Here is an 18,831-nt window from a genome sequence, read left to right as displayed (position 1 = left end):
CACCTGTCCCTATATTTCCCTACCACCTACCTATACTAGGGGCAATTTATAATGGCCAATTTACCTATCAACCTGCAAGTCTTTGGCATGTGGGAGGAAACCGGAGCATTTATATAAATAACAAACAATAGGGGACCCAGCACAGATCCCTGTGGTACGCCACTGGACACTGGCTTCCAGTCACTAAAACAGCTGTCAGTCATCACTCTCTGTCTCCTACAGCTAAGCCAATTTTGAATCCACCTTATCAAGTAACCCTGTATCCCATGTACATTTGCTTTCTTGATAAGTCTCCCATGTGGGACCTTGTCAGAGGCTTTGCTGAAATTCATGTAAACTACATCAACTGCACTACCCTCATCTACACAACTGGTCACATGCTCAAAAAATTCAATCAAATTTGTTAGGCATGACCTCCCTCTGACAAAGCCATGATGACTATTCCTAATCAAATTTTGCCTCTCCAAGTGCAGATAGATTTTCTCCTTCAGAATTTTCTCCAATAGTTTCCCTACCACTGACGTGAGACTCTCTGGTCTGTAGTTCCCTGGCTTATCTCTACAACCTTTCTTAAATAGTGGGACCACATTAGCTGTTCTCCAGTCCTCTGGCACCTCCCCTGTGGCCAGAAAAGAATTAAAAATTTGAGTCAGAGCCCCTGCAATCTCCACCCTTGCCTCCCACAGCATCCTGGGGCACAAATCGTCCAGACCTGGAGATTTGTCCACTTTTAAGCCTTCCAAAACCTCCAATACCTTGTCACTCCCTGTGACAATTTGCTCAAGAACCTCAGTCTCTCTCTCTGAGTTCCATATCTGCATCCTCATTCTCTTGGGTGAAGACAGATGTGAAGTATTCATTCAACGCCCTACCAATGTCCTTTGGCTCCACCCACAGATTTCCCCCTTGGTCCTTAATGGGTCCTACTCTTTCCCTGGTTATCCTCTTCCCATTGATATACTTATAGAATATCTTGGGATTTTCCCTACTTTTACCAGCCAGAGCTTTCTCATATCCCCTCTTTACTCTCCTAATTGCTTTCTTAAGCTCCATCCTACACTTTCTGTACTCCACTAATGCTTCCGTTGATTTGCTCTGCTTGTATTTGATAAAAGCCTCTCTTTTCCTTCTCATCGTACCCTGAATGTTTCTGGTCATCCATGGTTCTCTGGGCTTGTTGCTCCTACCTATTACCCGAGACGGAACATGTTGGGCCTGTACCCTCCCCCTTTCCTTTTTGAATGCCCCCCACTGCTCTTCTGCAGATTTCCCAACAAGTAACTCTTTCCAGTCTACCTTGGCCAGATCCTGCCTTATTTTACTAAAATTCGCTCTCCCCCAATCCAAACCTTTTTTTGCAACTTGTCTATTTCTTTCTCCGTAACTAGCTTAAATTGTACCATGCTGTGGTCGCTATCACCAAAATGCACCCCCACCAACACATCAACCACCTGTCCGGCTTCATTCCCCAGAATTAGGTCCAGCACTGCACCCTCCCTTGTTGGATCCTCTACATATTGAGCTAAAAAGTTCTCCTGTATACATTTTAAAAACTCCACTCCATCTAAGCCCTTAACACGATGATTATCCCAATTAATGTTGGGAAAGTTGAAATCACCTAATATAATTACCCTATTATTTTTACACACCTCTGTGAATTGCGCACATATTTGCTCCTCAATTTCCCACTGACTATCTGGGGGTCTATAATAAACACCTAGCAATGTGGCTGTCCCTTTTTTATTCCTAAACTCTACCCATAAAGCTTCATTTGATGCCCCCTCCAAGATATCATCTCTCCTTACTGCAGTAACTGACTCCTTAACTAATATTTCAATGCCCCCTCCTCTTTTACCCCCTCCTCTGTCTTGCCTGAAGATTCTATATCCTGGGATATTGAGCTGCCAATCCTGCCCCTCCCTCAACCATGTCTCCGTGATGGCTACTATATCACAATTCCACGTGTCAATCCTTGCCCTTAACTCATCCGTTTTACCTGTAATACTCCTGGCATTAAAGTAGAGGCCTTCCATCCTGGTCTTACTCCCTTGAAACTTACTTCCGCTGTATTCCCTCTGACTTGTTGGCTTTCCTGTGTTTAGCTGTGTCCCTATTCTGCTAGGAATCTGCATCCCCTCCCTCTGCCAAATTAGTTTAGACTCCTCCCAACAGCACTAGCAAACCCGCCAGCAAGGATGTTAGTCCCCCTCTGGTTCAGATGTAGACCGTCCCGCTTGTACAGGTCCCACCTTCCCCAGAAACGGTCCCACTGGTCCAGGAATCTGGAACCCTCCCTCCTGCACCAACTCTTAAGCCACGCATTCATCTGTGCTATTCTCCTATTTGTATACTCGCTAGCACGTGACACTGGGAGGAATCCAGAGATTACAACCCGAGAGGTCCTGCTTTTTAGTCTACTGCCTAACTCCCTGAATTCTTGATGCAAGACCTCATCCCTCTTTCTACCGATGTCATTGGTACCAACATGTACCATGACCTCTACCTCATTACCCTCCCCCTTCAGGATGCCCTGCAGCCGTTCAGTGACATCCTGGACCCTGGCACCAGGGAGGCAACACACCATCCTGGAGTCACGTTGACGGCCACAGTAGCACCTATCTGTTCCCCTGACTATAGAATCCCCTATTACTATTGCTCTTCCTCTCTTTCCTCCTTCCTGTGCAGACAGGCTGCTTGTGGAGCCAGAAGCTTGGCTCTGTCCGCACTGCCTGGAGGAACCAGCCTCATCAGCCTCCAAAATGGAATGCCGATTTGTAAGTGGGACCCCAGGGGACACCTGAACTACCTGCCTGTTTCTCTTCGACTGCCTGGTGGTCACCCATTCCTTTCCTTCCTCAAGTCCCTTCAGCTGCGGTGTGACCACCTCTCTAAGAGTGCTCTCAGACTCGCGGATGCTCCACAGTGTTTCCTGCCGCCGATCCAGCTCTGAAACCCGAGCTTCCAGGAGCTGCAGCTGGACACACTTCTGATTTTACAGTGCATGTACAATGCATTAACGATACTTTCCCAATGAGAGCACACTACTGATTTTTTTTCTCCGATTTCTATCTGTTTATTTGAGTTTTTGGTACTTTCTGTGCCTTGAGTCCTTTGAGGAAGAATCTCATTATTGACTTTTTTTTCTTCTCCTACTGAGCAGGTTTTTAAAACTATTTCCAGTGAAGAAGCTGTTCAAGGTCATGGAAATCGGAGATTGATCAGTTTTACACTGTCAGGTAAGGTTGTCTTTTAAAGTGCACCCATCTCTAATCTTCGACATCAGAGCAATGTTTGTCATTGTAGAGGTTTTTGTTTCAACGAAGCTGCACATAGGCATTACTCAAAATAATCTATAATTAATTATACATAGTGAAATACCTCATGTTTATTTCTATTAGTTCTTCCAATGTAATAGTATTGAAAAATAGTATTTCTTCAAACCCTTTTTTACATCAGCCTTGAAATGTAAAGATAATACACAAAGGGTGTTTGCTTATCATGGCAGAATCTTAAGGACTTTAAAAATAATCGCGGGTCGGCACCATATCCGGGTTCCAACCCCTCACTTGCTGGCAGCATGTCCGCTGGCATGATCTTCTGGGAAACGGCCTACGAATTGACCGCCTCCGCGTCCATCATCCAATTGAGGATGATGGACGGTACCCAAGACTGCAGGCATAATAAGAGGGCCTAGAGCCTTGGTAGGATGGCAACCCCACTAGTAGAGGTGGGCTCTGCTGCTCTATGAGGAAGGCTGCGAGGGCTTCTCCATCATGAGGCGCCCTCTGAAGATGTTTAAATTTTGTAAAAAATGAACTGTGGCTACAGCCGCCAGGCCACCAATGTAGTCCTCCACAGGATGGCCCATGGCTGCAGCTGTGGCCCCCTGATCCCTGCAGCTCTGGTGAAAGAGGATCCCGGCAGCACCCCCAATCAGGCATTAAATATGTAAAGTGGCTACCTTCTGCTGCAGGGCAGGTAGCCTTTGCCACTTTCACCCTGATTCCGGCAAGATTGGCTGGAGGCAAGAACCCGTTGGCCCACTGACCTGACAACCTACTGTACTATGTTCTTCTCGGTCCTGCTGTCAAAGCCACCTTAGCGGTACTGGCCAGATTCCCCCTCAATTACAAACAAGTAGTAATTGTAAACTCAGCCCAGTTTACAAGTCTACCTTATGTCAGTAATAGTAAGTAAAAATAAATTTACCTGATTGCATTACCATTTCTGATCATTGTAACTTGTAAGATGAACAAATTTCCCTTGTGAAAATGTGCAATAGATTGAGAGGAAGATACTAAGGCAAGTGTAATATTCTTTTTTTACTATTCAGAAGTTGTGTAGGTTGACATCTGTGAGCAAAGCTAATTTAGAGAGAAAGAACAATAAATGCGTGGCCACAAAGAAAATCTGACTTTTGATAAAATTCCTGGGGTAGAATTTCTGCAGAGTTCTCCTGATCTCCCACAGCTATTCCTGTCATTTCTCCAGAGTTTTTACCAGAGTTAAGATAGGAGATCAGGAGGAGCTCGTGGAAATTCCAGGCACCTGTTTTTAGATTAGATTAGATATACAGCACTGAAACAGGCCCTTTGGCCCACCGAGTCTGTGCCGACCATCAACCACCCATTTATACCAATCCTACACTAATTCCATATTCCCTTCCACATCCTCACTTGTCCCTACATTTCCCTACCACCTACCTATACTAGGGGCAATTTATAATGGCCAATTTACCTATCAACCTGCAAGTCTTTGGCATGTGGGAGGAAACCGGAGCACCCAGAGGAAACCCACGCAGACACAGGGAGAACTTGCAAACTCCACACAGGCAGTACCCAGAATTGAACCCGGGTCGCTGGAGCTGTGAGGCTGCGGTGCTAACCACTGCGCCACTGTGATCATCTAAATTTAGATTTGGACTGAACATTTCTGTATTAGACTAGAACTTGAAATTCTCTTGTGTGCCGCTCTGCTTCTCCACGACTATAACACCACACCTGTGTGGTCACCAGGTCACAAATTAATTACGGATGAGGAAGACAATCAGCTCATTTTTATTCATCCCAATAACCACAATTGGCACCTATATAGTACCTTTAACATAGAATAGTTTCTGTTATGACCAGGTGAGAAAGGGGTCGAAGGTTCCCTCTCAGCCTTCACCTGGTCTTACCATAACAGGGTTTAATTTTAAACACACCGTAATTTTTTTTAGCTCCCCCTTAGTGAATCCTTGTTCACTAACTTCTAATTATAAGGCAGAGAAACTAGCCAAACAGGTTTTCTTAGGTTTAAAGAGAAAAGGTTGAACTTTATTAAACTTAAACTCTAATTCGGTTAACACTTACGGATACACAACGCACCCATGCTAGCATGCATATGCGATACACACATGCAGATAGAGACAGAAAAGAGCAGAAGAAATAAAGTGGAAAAGGTTGAGGCAATATCTGAAGATGGTTTTGGTTACTGCGCTTCGAGCTTGCTGTAAAATCCTTGATTGCGGTTAGGTCTTGCTTTTTGTTGGGGTCCAGTATTCTTATTAAACCTTATTCGATATAGGAGCCATTTCTCTCTTGAAGTTCATGTGGCAACTTGAGGAAAACTTTTATTATGCAGCGAGTGATTAAGATCTGTAATGCACTGCCTGAGAATGTGTTGGAGGCAGATTCAATTGTGACTTTCAAAAGAGAATTGGATAATTATCTGAAGTGGAAAAACTTTGCAGAGCTATGGGGAAAAGGCAGGGGAGTGGGATGAATGAGATGCTCTTGCAGAGAGCCAGCAGGGACTCGATGGGCTGAATGGCCTCCTTCTGTGTTGTAACAATTCTATGTGTCCTCAGTGGGTCCAGAAGCTTGTGAGACAGAGATAGGAGCAGACAGGAGAGGTCTTCTCACTTCAGGAGCAAACAGTCTTTTTCAGTTCAAAACCCCAGGGAGCTAAGCAGGTTAGTCATGTGTTAGACCATGTCTTTTTTTGGATTCTCTTGTCTTAGCTGACCTCTGGAATGTCTCTTCTTACACAATACCTGGTGCTCAAAGTCCATTGTGGGTTAAGTTGGAGCAGGGAATAGCCCCTTTGTACCTCCAAGCACTGTCTGTTAGTATGCAAATGTTTTTTCCAGCTACAGATGATCTGTTTAACAAATACTTTCCTCGCTCCAGCAGCAGTTTAAAATCAATCTTCATATGACAAAATTAATATACCTCATTCTTGGCAGGTGGGGTGGGTGGGGGGTGGGGGGGTTGCTTCTGCATGACATGCCCCAAAGCATTTCACTAAATGTACTTTTTTAAAAAAGGCACCAAACCAAATCAGGCAAATTTTGGAGGGGTGACTAAAGCTTTGTCAAAGAGGTTGGTTACAAAGATAATTTTAAGGGAGGAGAAGGAGGTGGCGCCGAGCAGCGGGTTAGCTATTGTTATGACCTTAGAAAAGATCATTAACTTTAAAACAAGAGCTATGAACTCCCCAGACCGATTTAAAGAATTAACCAAGATTTCACGTTTTTAAGACTTTTACTATAAGAACTAAACTAAAAAATTAACATTAACAAAACAATACTTAGTAGGTAGCTAATACACTAAATTATGGAGAAATATATTTCCCATTAACTTATTAACTCTCAAACCCCACACCACATTTATATGTTGTACAGTGTTCTCATTGAAAAGGTGTCCTTGCTGTTAAAAGTCCCGAACTCTTCCCAGCTGCAATGGGCTGGATCTCCCAGTGTCCTTCTCAAAACCAATATCCTCTTCCGAGCACATTCGACTGGACTGCCATTAATAAGGCAATCTCTGATGACCCTATTGGTCTTTCCTCTTTTGCAAACCTTGAGCCTTCGAACCGGGTTCAAATCTTAGCAGGCGTATCGGTGATCTGAGAACAGCTGTTTCCCAGAAAACAGCTCACTGGTTTCTCTCTCACTCCTTAGGCTACGTAGCTCTACTGTTCTTCCTTTCTTCCTTCCAGCTTCCAGACCTTGGAAAGCCTCTCGAATTTATCCAGATCAAAAGTCGATAGATTTTTGACTTTTACATTTCTCAGAGACCATGGGGAGAATTTTATGCTCTCCTCCGTGGGGTTTGGAGGCGGGGAGAGCATAAAATTGGTAGTGTTGGTGGGGGGGGGTGCTTCCCACCACCTTCCCACCACCTTCCCACCTCTGCCAAAATTTAGTCAGGGACGGGAAGGCCAGTGAACTCGCCCCAAATTGAGGCTTTTAACTGGGCAATTATCCCCAATTAAGAGCCTCATCCCCCTGCCGCCGCTATTAGCCATGTGGCGGGTGGTCTTGTCGCTGCACACAAAGCATGACATAAAAAACAGTGCAGGCTGCTTCCCGGCTCCGGGTTTGGGGGGGATGGGTGGCGTCCTAACTAAAAGGCACTTAGTGCCTGAACGAGGGACCTGGCATTGGGAAGGAGGGGGCCCACTGACAGCCAAGCCCTTCCCCTTGCAAGCGACCACCCTATACCTCCCTCCCTGGGACTCCCACCCGGCAAGACCCCTCCTACCTGGCCCTAGCTGTGGCCTGGATCCAGCGCCACTCCTGGGCCTCCAGTAGTGGCACTGCTCAATGGAAGAGCTACCGGCCTCTGATTGGCCGGCAGCTCTCCAAAGGCGGGACTTCTGCCAACAGTGTCCTTGGTCCTGTCGAAGGCCCGCCGCTGTCCACTTATGTTCCTGATTGGCACTAAATTCGGTGGGCCTTCCGCAGAAAAGGCCACACGGGGTTCTCAGCGTTGCCTTTTCCGGACTTCGAGACTCGTGTTGCCAGCATAAAATCCAAGCCTATAAGACTAACCATAGCGAAACCCACTGGGCCTTCCTTTGTTTCCAGGTGTTAAAAATTGCAGCTCAAATTTGCATTTTAAAGCCCTGTCTTCCTGTTTACAGTCTGTGGGCTGGATTAAGGAGCCCTCAGCGTCGGGATCCGTGATGGGGGAGGAGGGGCCTGAAGATGACCCCGGATGAGGCCCGCCACGGACATTGACTCCGGCAGGGCCCGGATGACCCTCCCAGCGGTGGGAGGCACCGTGGTGGCCCCTCCGCCGCTGGGCAATGGGATCACAGTCAGCATATTCAAATGAATAAAATTAATAGATTTACATGAACGTACCCTTAATCTTGAAAACCCGCCACAATCTTCGGCCCGGCGGCCAGCACTCATGTGCCTTTGGATCCTCGTCTGGGGAAATGAGGCGCCACACTGCTGGGGAGGGGGGAGGAGGTACATTTTTCAGTGTGTGGGTGGAGGAGTGGTGAACAGGGTCAAATAAACATCATGGGTGTAGGGGATGTGGGAAGGGTTATAGTTTAAACTTTGTGCAGTTTGTGTGGCGAGAAGGTCAGATGGTAAAGGTAAGTGTTTTTGGGGAGAAGGGCAAATTGTTAATGTAACTATTATTGGGGGGTGGGAGAGGGACAAAAGAAATGTATTTTTTTCATTTTATTCAATGTGTATTTAAATATTTAAATAAGCTGATAGGGCTGACAGCCCTTTAAAAATGGGCACAGGCAGCTGATGCCATTGCCGGGATGGATAGCCCGCCCCTTCCACGTGAATTGTAAATTGGGGTGGGGGGGCAGCCCGCCCCGCTTCGGCTATTTAAATGAGCCGCCACGCTTGAGATTGAGGTGGCTTGTTAGTGTGCGGCCCACACGGGCGGGCCACCATTTTTGGAGCTCGCCGCCGATTAAAAATCCAGCCCTGTGAGTCTGGGAGAGCAAAATCCATTGTCCTTTAGGTGTTACAACCTTGTACCCTGCTTTCAAGAGGTCTTTGATCTGGGTTCCTTGTTTTTATGGTAACCTAGACCCCTGGCTTGCCTCTGAGCAGGATTTGTCTGGGGTAAATTGCCTCCTCCGAATGTTAATTTTACACTGTATTAAAGATCACAGTTTTTAAAACATAACGATACTATAAAGTCCAGCATTCATAACACTATAGAATTATTGATTATGGGACCTAGATGACTGAAGGCAGAATCACCAATAGTGAGGTGAAAGGGCGGCACAGTGGTGCAGTGGTTAGCACCGCAGCCTCACAGCTCCAGCGACCCGGGTTTGGTTCTGGGTACTGCCTGTGCGGAGTTTGCAAGTTCTCCCTGTGACTGTGTGGGTTTCCGCCGGGTGCTCCGGTTTCCTCCCCCAGCCAAAGACTTGCAGATTGATAGGTAAATTGGCCATTATAAATTGCCCCTAGTGTAGGTAGGTGGTAGGAGAATGGTGGGGATGTGGTAGGGAATATGGGATTAATGTAGGATTAGTATAAATGGGTGGTTGTTGGTCAGCACAGACTCAGTGGGCCGAAGGGCCTGTTTCAGTGCTGTATCTTTCTCTATGAAAGGAGGACAAGTTGCGTCAAGAGGTTACAGCCAGAGAAACAGAGAGTTGGGAGCGTCAGAGATAACAAGGGGCAAGGCCATGAAGGGAAATAAACATAGAGCCACATAGTCATTACGGCACAGAGGGAGGCCATTCGGCACATCAAGTCCATGCTTGAGGGTGAGAATTTTAAATTGGATGTATAGAGGGACTGGGAGCTGCTATAAGTCAGTGAGCATAGGGGTAATGGTTGAATGGGATAGAATGTAAGCAACAGAGTGTTGGATGTGTTGAAGCATTGCCTGTATAATCTGGTACTGATGGTCGCAAATGAACTGTAAGCATTGGGGCAAGTTAGGTCACGTGGGTGCAATTTATAACCCCCCAGACCTTCAGAAATCTACCATTTGGTAAAATTGCATGGTTCCCTCACACCGTTACCAGTTGTCTATAGAGAAAGAGATGAAATTGGTTGCTCGAGTAAACAAGGCATTTTGACATTGCTCTATAGATCTATATCCTGCAGGTTACATAATACATGAACTTTGGAACAACCCAGAGGCTTAGAAATTAAGTGCTATTGTGACCAGCGCCAGCGAGTGGTAAGGATCTGTAATGCATTGCTTGAGAGTGTGGTGGAGGCAGATACAGTCTGTGCTTTTTAAAAGGGAATTGGATAAGCACCTAAAGAGAAAATGTTTTTCAGGGCTATGTGAATAGGGCAGTTGTGTGGGATGAGCTGAGTTGCTGTTGAAGAGACCCGGCATGGACATGACGGGCCGAATGGCCTGTTTCTGTGCTGCAACCATTCTATGATTCTATGATCACACTTAAGATCCCGCAGCAATTGTCACAAAGGCTCGCAAACACATTTTATATGGATGTCTAGATAAATTGGTGTCAGGCATGTGAGTGCTGGAAACATCTAAATTATGTTGGCTGCCTCAGCTCATCTGTTGCTGAAAGCCGCATCCATGCCTTTGTTACTCTAGATGTGACTATTCCAATTCACTCCTGTCAGGTCTCCCACATTCTAACCTCCGTAAACTTGAGGTTATTCAAAACTCTGTTGTCCATGTCCCAACACGGACCAAGTCCCATTCACCCATCACCCCTGCGCTTTCTGGCCTACACTGACTTCCAGTTAAGTTGCCTCAATTTTAAAATTCTCATCCTTGTTTTCAAACCCCTCCATGGCCTCTCCCCTCCCTATCTCTGTAATCTCCTCCAGCCCTACAAACTTCCAAGATATCTGCACTCCTCCAATTCTGCCTTCTTGTGCACCCCCGATTTTAATCACTCCACCATTAGCAGCCGCAACTTCAGCTGTCAAAGCCCAAAGCTCTGACATTCCCTCCCTAAACCTCTCCACCTCTGTACCTATCTTTCCTCCTGAAGAGGCACTTTGAAACCTACTATTCTGACCAAGATAATGAAAGCAAAATGCGGATGCTGGAAGTCTAAAATGTGAACAGAAAATGCTGGAAATGCTCAGCAGGTCTGGCAGTATCTGTGGAGAGAGAAACAGAGTTAACATTTCAGGTCGACGACCTTTCATCAGAACTCTTCGACCAAGCTTTTGGTAATCTGCCCTAATATCTCCTTATATGGCTCGGTGCCATATTTTATCTGATAATGCTGCTGTGAAACATCTTGGGGGAGTTTACTATGTTCAAGGCACTATATAAATACAAGTTGTTATTATTATCATTATAATTATTGAAACGAAGCTGCCATCTGTTTTAGGATGGAATTTCCTGTACTCATCAAATCCAGCACTGAAAATGTGTGTGATGCTTTAAATGGGCAGAGATCTTCTCCCCTTTTTGCAATCAACTGCACCCTAACTACACCTACTTTTATGGCCAAGCATAATGACTTTGAAAAGCTAGGCAAATTCCTTCTAATTAGTGAATTTATTCCCCATCAATGCGTGCAACATGCTTGAAAGGTGCAAGGCTATTTGTCAATAGTCATGTTGGAACATCAATCTGTATATATTTCTGCCTCGGATGTCCAAAATTGCATGGGAAGATTAAGGAGTGGAAATGCACACTAAATGGTAAAACTTTCAAAGCAGAGGGGCGGAGAGCCTTAGGGATTGAGATATATAAGGAGAGGACAAGTTGATAAAGCTGTTAAAAATAAAAAAATAGGGTTCAAGATATTGTAAAAGTGGTATAAAAGCAAAGAGTTAATTCAAAGCCTATACAAATTACTGGTTAAACCATAATTAGATTGTCATGTCCAGTTTTGCCTATCCTACTTTGGGAAACATTTCAAGACAGCGAAGAGGGTGCAGAAGGGATTCAGGGATGAGAGGCTTTAGCTCTGAGCAGAGACTGCAGAAACTGGGCAACAAAAACAGAAAGTGTTGGAAATACTGCAGCATCTGCAGTATTTTGCTTTTGTGCTAGAGAAACTGAGGGTCATTTCATGAGCTGTTTAAGAGGAAATCTGATAGAGGTATTCCAAATGATGAGGCAAATTGAGGAAAAACTATTCCCACTGGTTGGTGTGTCAGTAACAAGAGTCATAAATTGAATTATCACCATAAGAATGAAGTTAACAACATTTAAAAAAAAAGAAACTAACCTAAGTTGTTAGGATATGGAATGCCCTACAATCAACAATAGTGAAAGAATTACTATTCGAGAAATAAAAATTTAGTAGGGTATGGAGAAAATGGCAGGAGAATGGAATAAGGGTATAACTCTTTCAGGGAGTTGGCTTTCTTTGCAGTAAGATGCTATGATTCTATAATTCTAAATTTGAGTGCCAAATGTGTTGGTGTAAATTGATTTGGTGGAATTTCACCCAATGTTCTTAGGGGATTATGGAAAAATTTCCCAGACTTTCCCTTGGAGATTAAACAATGTGGTAGAATCCATGTTTGGGTTAAATTATGCATGGGCTGTGCAAAAAGCAGGCATGGTAAACCCAAATGGCCTTTTGTTGTTCCAGACTTTATCATGTTTTTAAGTGCTAGTATTTGTTTGTTAATGTATTTAGTTACCAAATATTGCTCATCATATTAGACAATGGCTGTGACAGATATTGTCGGCCTAAAGAAAAGTCCATGGGGCTGATTTTTCTCCCTGCTTTCTGGTGGGAATCCTCCTCCTAGCTCCACAAAATACAGTAAGTCATTACCTGGCGGGCTCCCCCACCAACTCCGCCCCCTCCCCCCTGCCCCCACCAACCCAAGAACTTAGCTGCAGGTTCATTGGCAAGATTTAAATGAGGTACAAGCTTAAAGACTTTGGAGTCCTCCCTCATTTGATGGATGGGTAATGACTGCACGCTGCTGATTAGCTGACTGAAAGTGAAAATTGAGCCCTATATGTTTCCATCACACTAACACTGTAACTAAATGTTCTAAAGAACCAGTACTAGCACAGTTTAGCTGTCATAGATCTTAAGTAGAATTTGGTCCTAATGATCAATCGCTGATATCAGACTTTAATAATCAATAAGATATCATCACTAGTCTGGCTAGTGTTTCCTTCTTTGGTTATCTGTTGTGGTATATTTATTCTTAGCACATTTTAATGTAACAGACTAAGAGCTTCATTAAGAAATTAACTGCCCTTTAAAGTGTGAAACAATTGCATCAGCTAACACAAGATTCAATAATCTCATAGCTCTTAAAATTTATTGATGGTAATGATCTGTATTTCCCTCCCTTTCTGGGACTAACCGCAGAAATAACAAGTTCTCTGGGGGAATCATTCATGTACTTCTGACCAATGCTACTTCAGCCCAGAATCACTATTCAAAACATTGTCATGTCATTGCCTTCCTTGGGCCCCTGGTCATCCAGGTTCGTCACTTGTGCTTCCATTGTGCAGTTGTGTTTGAAATATAAGAAACATCAGTGAATATCCCCCTTAATAGGCAGCAACACAGTTAACACTTCCAAATAACTTAATTAGCCCTAACCTTGTTTAAAAGTCTACTTTTATCATACGCTTTACTTACTTTATGAAAATCATGCAGCATAATTGGCAGTAGCAAACACATGAAGTTCATTTTCTTCACTTCATAAAACTTTCCCCTATTGAATTGATTAACCATAGGCCACAAAAGAAGGCCTTCAGTCATTGTTCTTTTCTGGAGTAATCCTAAATTAATCTCATGACCCTACTGTCTCCCTATATTCTTCTGCTTCAATTGTTCATCCAATTTCCTGTTCAAAACCCAATGGTCCCTGCTTCATTTTCGCCTTGCAGCAAAGCAGTCTGCAAACTTATATGTAGATAAATATATATGGGAAATAAAATGAGAGGGATTTTTTGGTGTTGTGTGTTAAAGCATTAGAGGAATCATTTGTGCAAAGCAAAACATTTGTAAAGTGCAAGAATGTGCGTTTCCAGCAGACAGGATTCATGAAGACTGTCGCTAATCATAGAATGGTTACAACACAGAAGAGGCATTCAGACCATCGTGTTTGTGCCAGTCTCTGTGACTGCAACTCAGCTTGTCCCATTCCCCTGCCTTTTTCCCTGCAAGCCTTTTCTCAATAGATAATTATCCAAGTCCCTTTTGAAAGCCATGGTTGAATCCACCGCCAGCACACGCTCAGGCAGTGCATTCCAGATCCTAACCACTTGCTGCATATAAAAGCTTTTCCTCATGTCGCCGCTGGTTATTTTTATTTTATTTTTTTTTATTTTGAGATACAGCACTGAAACAGGCCCTTCGGCCCACCGAGTCTGTGCCGACCAACAACCACCCATTTATACTAACCCTACAGTAATCCCATATTCCCTACCACCTACCTACACTAGGGGCAATTTACAATGGCCAATATAACTACCACCTTCAAGTCTTTGGCGGTGGGACGAAACAGGAGCACCCGGCGAAAACCCTCGCGGTCACAGGGAGAACTTGCAAACTCCGCACAGGCAGTACCCAGAATTGAACCCGGGTCCCTGGAGCTGTGAGGCTGCGGTGCTAACCACTGCGCCACTGTGCTGCCCAAATCACTTTAAATCGGTGACCTCTGGTTCTCAACCCTTTTGCAAATGGGCACAGTTTCTCCCTATCTACTCTGACCAGACCCCTCATGATTTTGAACACCCCTATGAAATTTTCTCTCAACCTTTTCTTCCCTAAGGAGAATAGTCCCAGCTTCAACAATCCATCCACGTAACTGAAGTCACTCATCCTGGGAACTATGCCCACAAATCTTTTCTGTACTCTCTCCAATGCTTTCACATCCTTCCTAAAGTGTGGTGCCAAGAATTGAACACAATACTCCAGTTGAGGCTGAACCAGTTTTATAAAGGTTCACCATGACTTCCTTGTTTTTGTACTCGATGACTCTATTTCTAAAGCCCAGGATGCAGTATGTCTTATTAACTACTTTCTCAACCCACCCTGCCACCTTCAAAAATTTTTGCAAATATACCTCCAAGTTCCTCTGCTCCTGGACCCCCTTTTGATTTGTATTGTTTATTTTATATTACCTTTCCTCATTGTTCCTTCCAAAGTGTGTTACTTCACACTTCCCTACATTAAATTTCATCTGCCATGTGTCCTCCCATTCCATCAGACTGTCTTTATCCTCTTGAAGTGTATCATTATCCTTCTCACAGTTTACAATACATCCAAGTTTTGTGTCATCTGCAAATTTTGAAATTGTGCCCTGGACACCCAAGTCTAGGTCATTAATATAGATCAAGAAAAGCAGTGGTCCTAATACTAACCCCTGCGGAACCCCACAATATACTGTCTTCCAGTCCAAAAACCAACTGTTCACCATGACTCTCTGTCTCTGTCACTCAGCCAACTTCTTATCCATGCCCACTATCCCTTTTTTTTTCATAGGCTTCAACTTTGCCGACAAGCCTGTTATGTGGCATTTTATCAAACACCTTTTGGAAGTTCATGTACATCACATCACCCGCATTACCCTCATCAACCCTCTCAGTTACCTCATCAAAAAACACAATCAAATTAGTTAAACACGATTTGTCCTTAACAAGTCTGTACTGTTTCCTTAATGAATCCTCATATGTCCAAGTGACTGTTGTCTTGGATTATTTTTTCTAAAAGCCTTTACAATACCAAGATTCAACGAACTAGCCTGTAGTTGCTGGGTTTATACTTGCACTCTTTTTTAAACAAAGGTGCAACGTTTGCAATTCTCTAGTCCTCGGGCACCAACCCTGTATCTAAGGAGGATTGGAAGATCCGTGTGTGTCCGCAATTTCCACCCTTACTTCCCTCAGTATCTTTGGATGAATCCCGTCCAGAACTAGTGACTTACCAACTTTTAAGTACAGCCAGCCTTTCTAAAACCTTCTCTTTATCAATGTTTAGCTTATCCAGTGTCTCAACTACTTCCTCTTTCCCTAAGACTTTGGCAGCATCTTCTTCCTTGGTAAAGACAGATGCAAAGTGCTCATTTAGTACCTCAGCCATGCCCTCTGCTTCCAAGTGTAAATCCGGTTTTGGTCCCTAATCAGCTCTACTCCTTTTACCGCATTTTTACTATTTATATGCCGATAAAAGACTTTTAGATTCCCTTTATGTATGTTGCCTGCCAGTCTCTTCTCATACTCTCTGTTTGCTACTCTTTGTTCAATTCCCCTCTGAACTTTCTCTATTTAACCTGGTTCTCACTTGTATTATCAACCTGACACCTGTCATATGCAATAAAAACAGAAAGTACTAGAAATACTCAGCATATCTGGCAGCATCTGTGGAGAGAGAAACAGAGTTAACGTTTCAGGTCTGTGACCTGTCATCAGAATTGTTCCAACACTTTCTGTTTTTATTTCAGATTTCCAGCATACGCAGTATTTTGCTTTTATTATCTATGATATGCACCCTTTTTCTGTTTCAACTTATTCTCTATTTCTTTCGTCATCCAGGGAGCTCTGGCATTATTTGTCCTACTTATCCCCCTTGTGGGAATGCACCTGAACTAAGGCCAATCTATCTCCTCTTCACTGGCAGCCCATGGCTCAATTACAGTTTTGCCTGCCTGCCTTTGATTCCAACTTACCTGGGTCAGATATGTTCTCATCCCATTAAAATTGGCCCTTCCCCAATTAATTATTTTAACTCTGGATTGCTTGTTCTTTTCCACAGTACCATGATCGAGAAAATTCTCCTGAATGGACTTTAGAAACTGTTACCCCTCTGCGTTTTACACTAAAACTATCCCAGTCTATATTAGGATAATTAAAGTCCCCCTTTATAACTATAGCTTTTGCCTCTCTCAGTAGTTTCAAATTTGTTCCTTTATATCTTTCCCACTAGTTGGAGGCCTATAGAATGCACCCTGTAGTGTAATGGTACCTCTATTGTTTCTTAGCTCTAACCAAATAGATTCTGTCCTTACCCCTCTAGGACATCCTCTCTCTCCAGCACTGTAATATTATCCTTCATCAATACTGACACCCCTCCTCCTTTCTTACCTTTCCTATCTTTCCTGAGCACCGTGTATCCAGGAATGTTTAGTACCCAGACCTGTCCTTTTTATGAGTGAGATCGTCAACTTGGGAATAGACGTCAGCTCCTCTTGGCCATGTCCTAATATGAGACGGTGGCATAGTGGTATTGTCACTGGACTAGTAACCCAGAGAGCCAGGGTATTGCTCTGCGGACATGGGTTCAAATCCCACCACGGCAGAAGGTGATATTCATACATATGAACGTATGAATTAGTAGCAGAAGTAGGCCATTTGGCCCTTCAAGCCTGCTCCGCCTTTCAATAAGATCCAAATTCAATTAATAAATCTGGAATTAAAAGTGAGTCTAATGATGACCATGAAACTCACCTGGTTCACTAATGTCCTTTAGGGAAGGAAATCTGTTGTCCTTACCTGGTCTGGCCTACATGTGACTCCAGACCCACAGCAATGTGGTTGACTCTTAAATGCCCTCTGAAATGGCCTAGCAAGCCACTCAGTTGTATCTAACTGCTACGAAGTAAATAAGGAATGAAACTGGATGGACAACCCGGCATCGACCTAGGCATGAGAAACGACAACGGCAAACCCAGCCCTGTCGACCATTCAAAGTCCTCCTTACTAACATCTGGGGCCTTGTGCCAAAGTTGGGAGAGCTGTCCCACAGACTAGTCAAGCAACAGCCTGACATAGTCATACTCACCTAATCATACCTGACAATGTCCCAGACACTGCAATCACCATCCCCAGGTATGTCCTGTCCCACCGGTGGACAGACCCAGCAGAGTTGGTGGCACAGTAGTGTACTGTTGGGTGGGAGTTGCCCTGGGAGTCCTCAACATTGACTCCAGCCCCCATGAAGTCTCATGGCATCGGGTCAAACATGGGCAAGGAAACCTCCTGCTGATTACCACTTACCGCCTTCCCTCAGCTGATGAATCAGTACTCCTCCATGTTGAACAGCACTTGGAAGAAGCACTGAGGGTGGCAAGGACACAGAATGCACTCTTGGTTGGGGACTTCAATGTCAATCACCAAGTGTGGCTCAGTAGCACCACTACTGACCGAGTTGGCCGTGTCCTAAAGGACCTAGCTGCTAGACTGGGTATGCAGCAGGTGGTGAGGGAACCAACATGAGGGAAAAACATACTTGACCTCATCCTCACCAATCTGCCTGCCACAGATGCTTCTGTCCATGACTGTATTGGTCGGAGTGACCACCACACAGTCGTTGTGGAGACGAGGTCCCGCATTCACATTGAGCATACCGTCCATCGTGTTGTATGGCACTGGCACCGTGCTAAAAAGGATGGATTTCGAATAGATCTAGCAATGCAAAACTGGGCATTCATGAGGCGCTGTGGGCCATCAGCAGCAGCAAAATTATACTCAACCACAATCTGTAACCTCATGGCCCAGCATATCCCCACTCTACCATGACCATCAAGCCGGGGGACCAACCCTGGTTCAATGACGTGCAGGAGGACATGCCAGGAGCAGCACAAGGCATACCTCAAAATAAGGTGTCAGCCTGGTGAAGCTACAACCCAGGGCTACCTGCGTGCCAAACAGCGTAAGCAGCATGCACTAGGCATAGCTAAGCGATCCCATAAGCAACGGATCAGATCTAAGTTCTGTCATCTTGCCACATGCCACCACGTGAATGGTGGTGGACAATTAAACAATGAACTGGAGGAGGTGGCTCTATAAATATCCCCATCCTCAATGATGGGGGAGCCCAGCACATGAGTGCAAAAGATAAGGCTGAAGCATTTGCAACAATCTTCAGGCAGAAGTGCCGAGTGGATGATCCATCTCAGCCTCCTCCTGATGTCCCCAGCATCACAGATGCCAGTCGTCAGCCAATTCGATTGTCTCCGTGTGATATCAAGAAACGACTGAAGGCACTGCATACTGCAAAAGTTATGGGCCCTGACAACATTCCATCAATAGTACTGAAGACCTGTGCTCCAGTACTTGCTGCGCCCCTAGCCAAGCTGTTCCAGTACAGTTACAACACTGGCATCTACCCTGCAATGTGGCAAATTGCCCAGCAATGTCCTGTACA

The 18,831-nt window shown here is 44.6% G+C and overlaps 1 protein-coding gene across 2 annotated transcripts in view; it reads left to right on the top strand.

The window, feature by feature from the left end:
• The window catches only part of LOC137347289 (E3 ubiquitin-protein ligase HECW1-like), a 630,030-nt gene that overhangs the window by 291,997 nt on the left and 319,202 nt on the right, over positions 1-18,831 (top strand). For both annotated transcript variants that reach the window (XM_068011682.1, XM_068011674.1), the window contains exon 5: positions 3,161-3,236. In XM_068011682.1, the coding sequence (XP_067867783.1) occupies positions 3,161-3,236 (76 nt within the window). The remainder of the gene's footprint in view (positions 1-3,160; positions 3,237-18,831) is intronic.

This window comes from Heterodontus francisci, chromosome 2, assembly GCF_036365525.1.
Source record: "Heterodontus francisci isolate sHetFra1 chromosome 2, sHetFra1.hap1, whole genome shotgun sequence".
Lineage (NCBI taxonomy): Eukaryota > Metazoa > Chordata > Chondrichthyes > Heterodontiformes > Heterodontidae > Heterodontus > Heterodontus francisci.
Note: the sequence above shows the minus strand (reverse complement) of the source record. Positions and strands in the feature narration are given on the sequence as shown.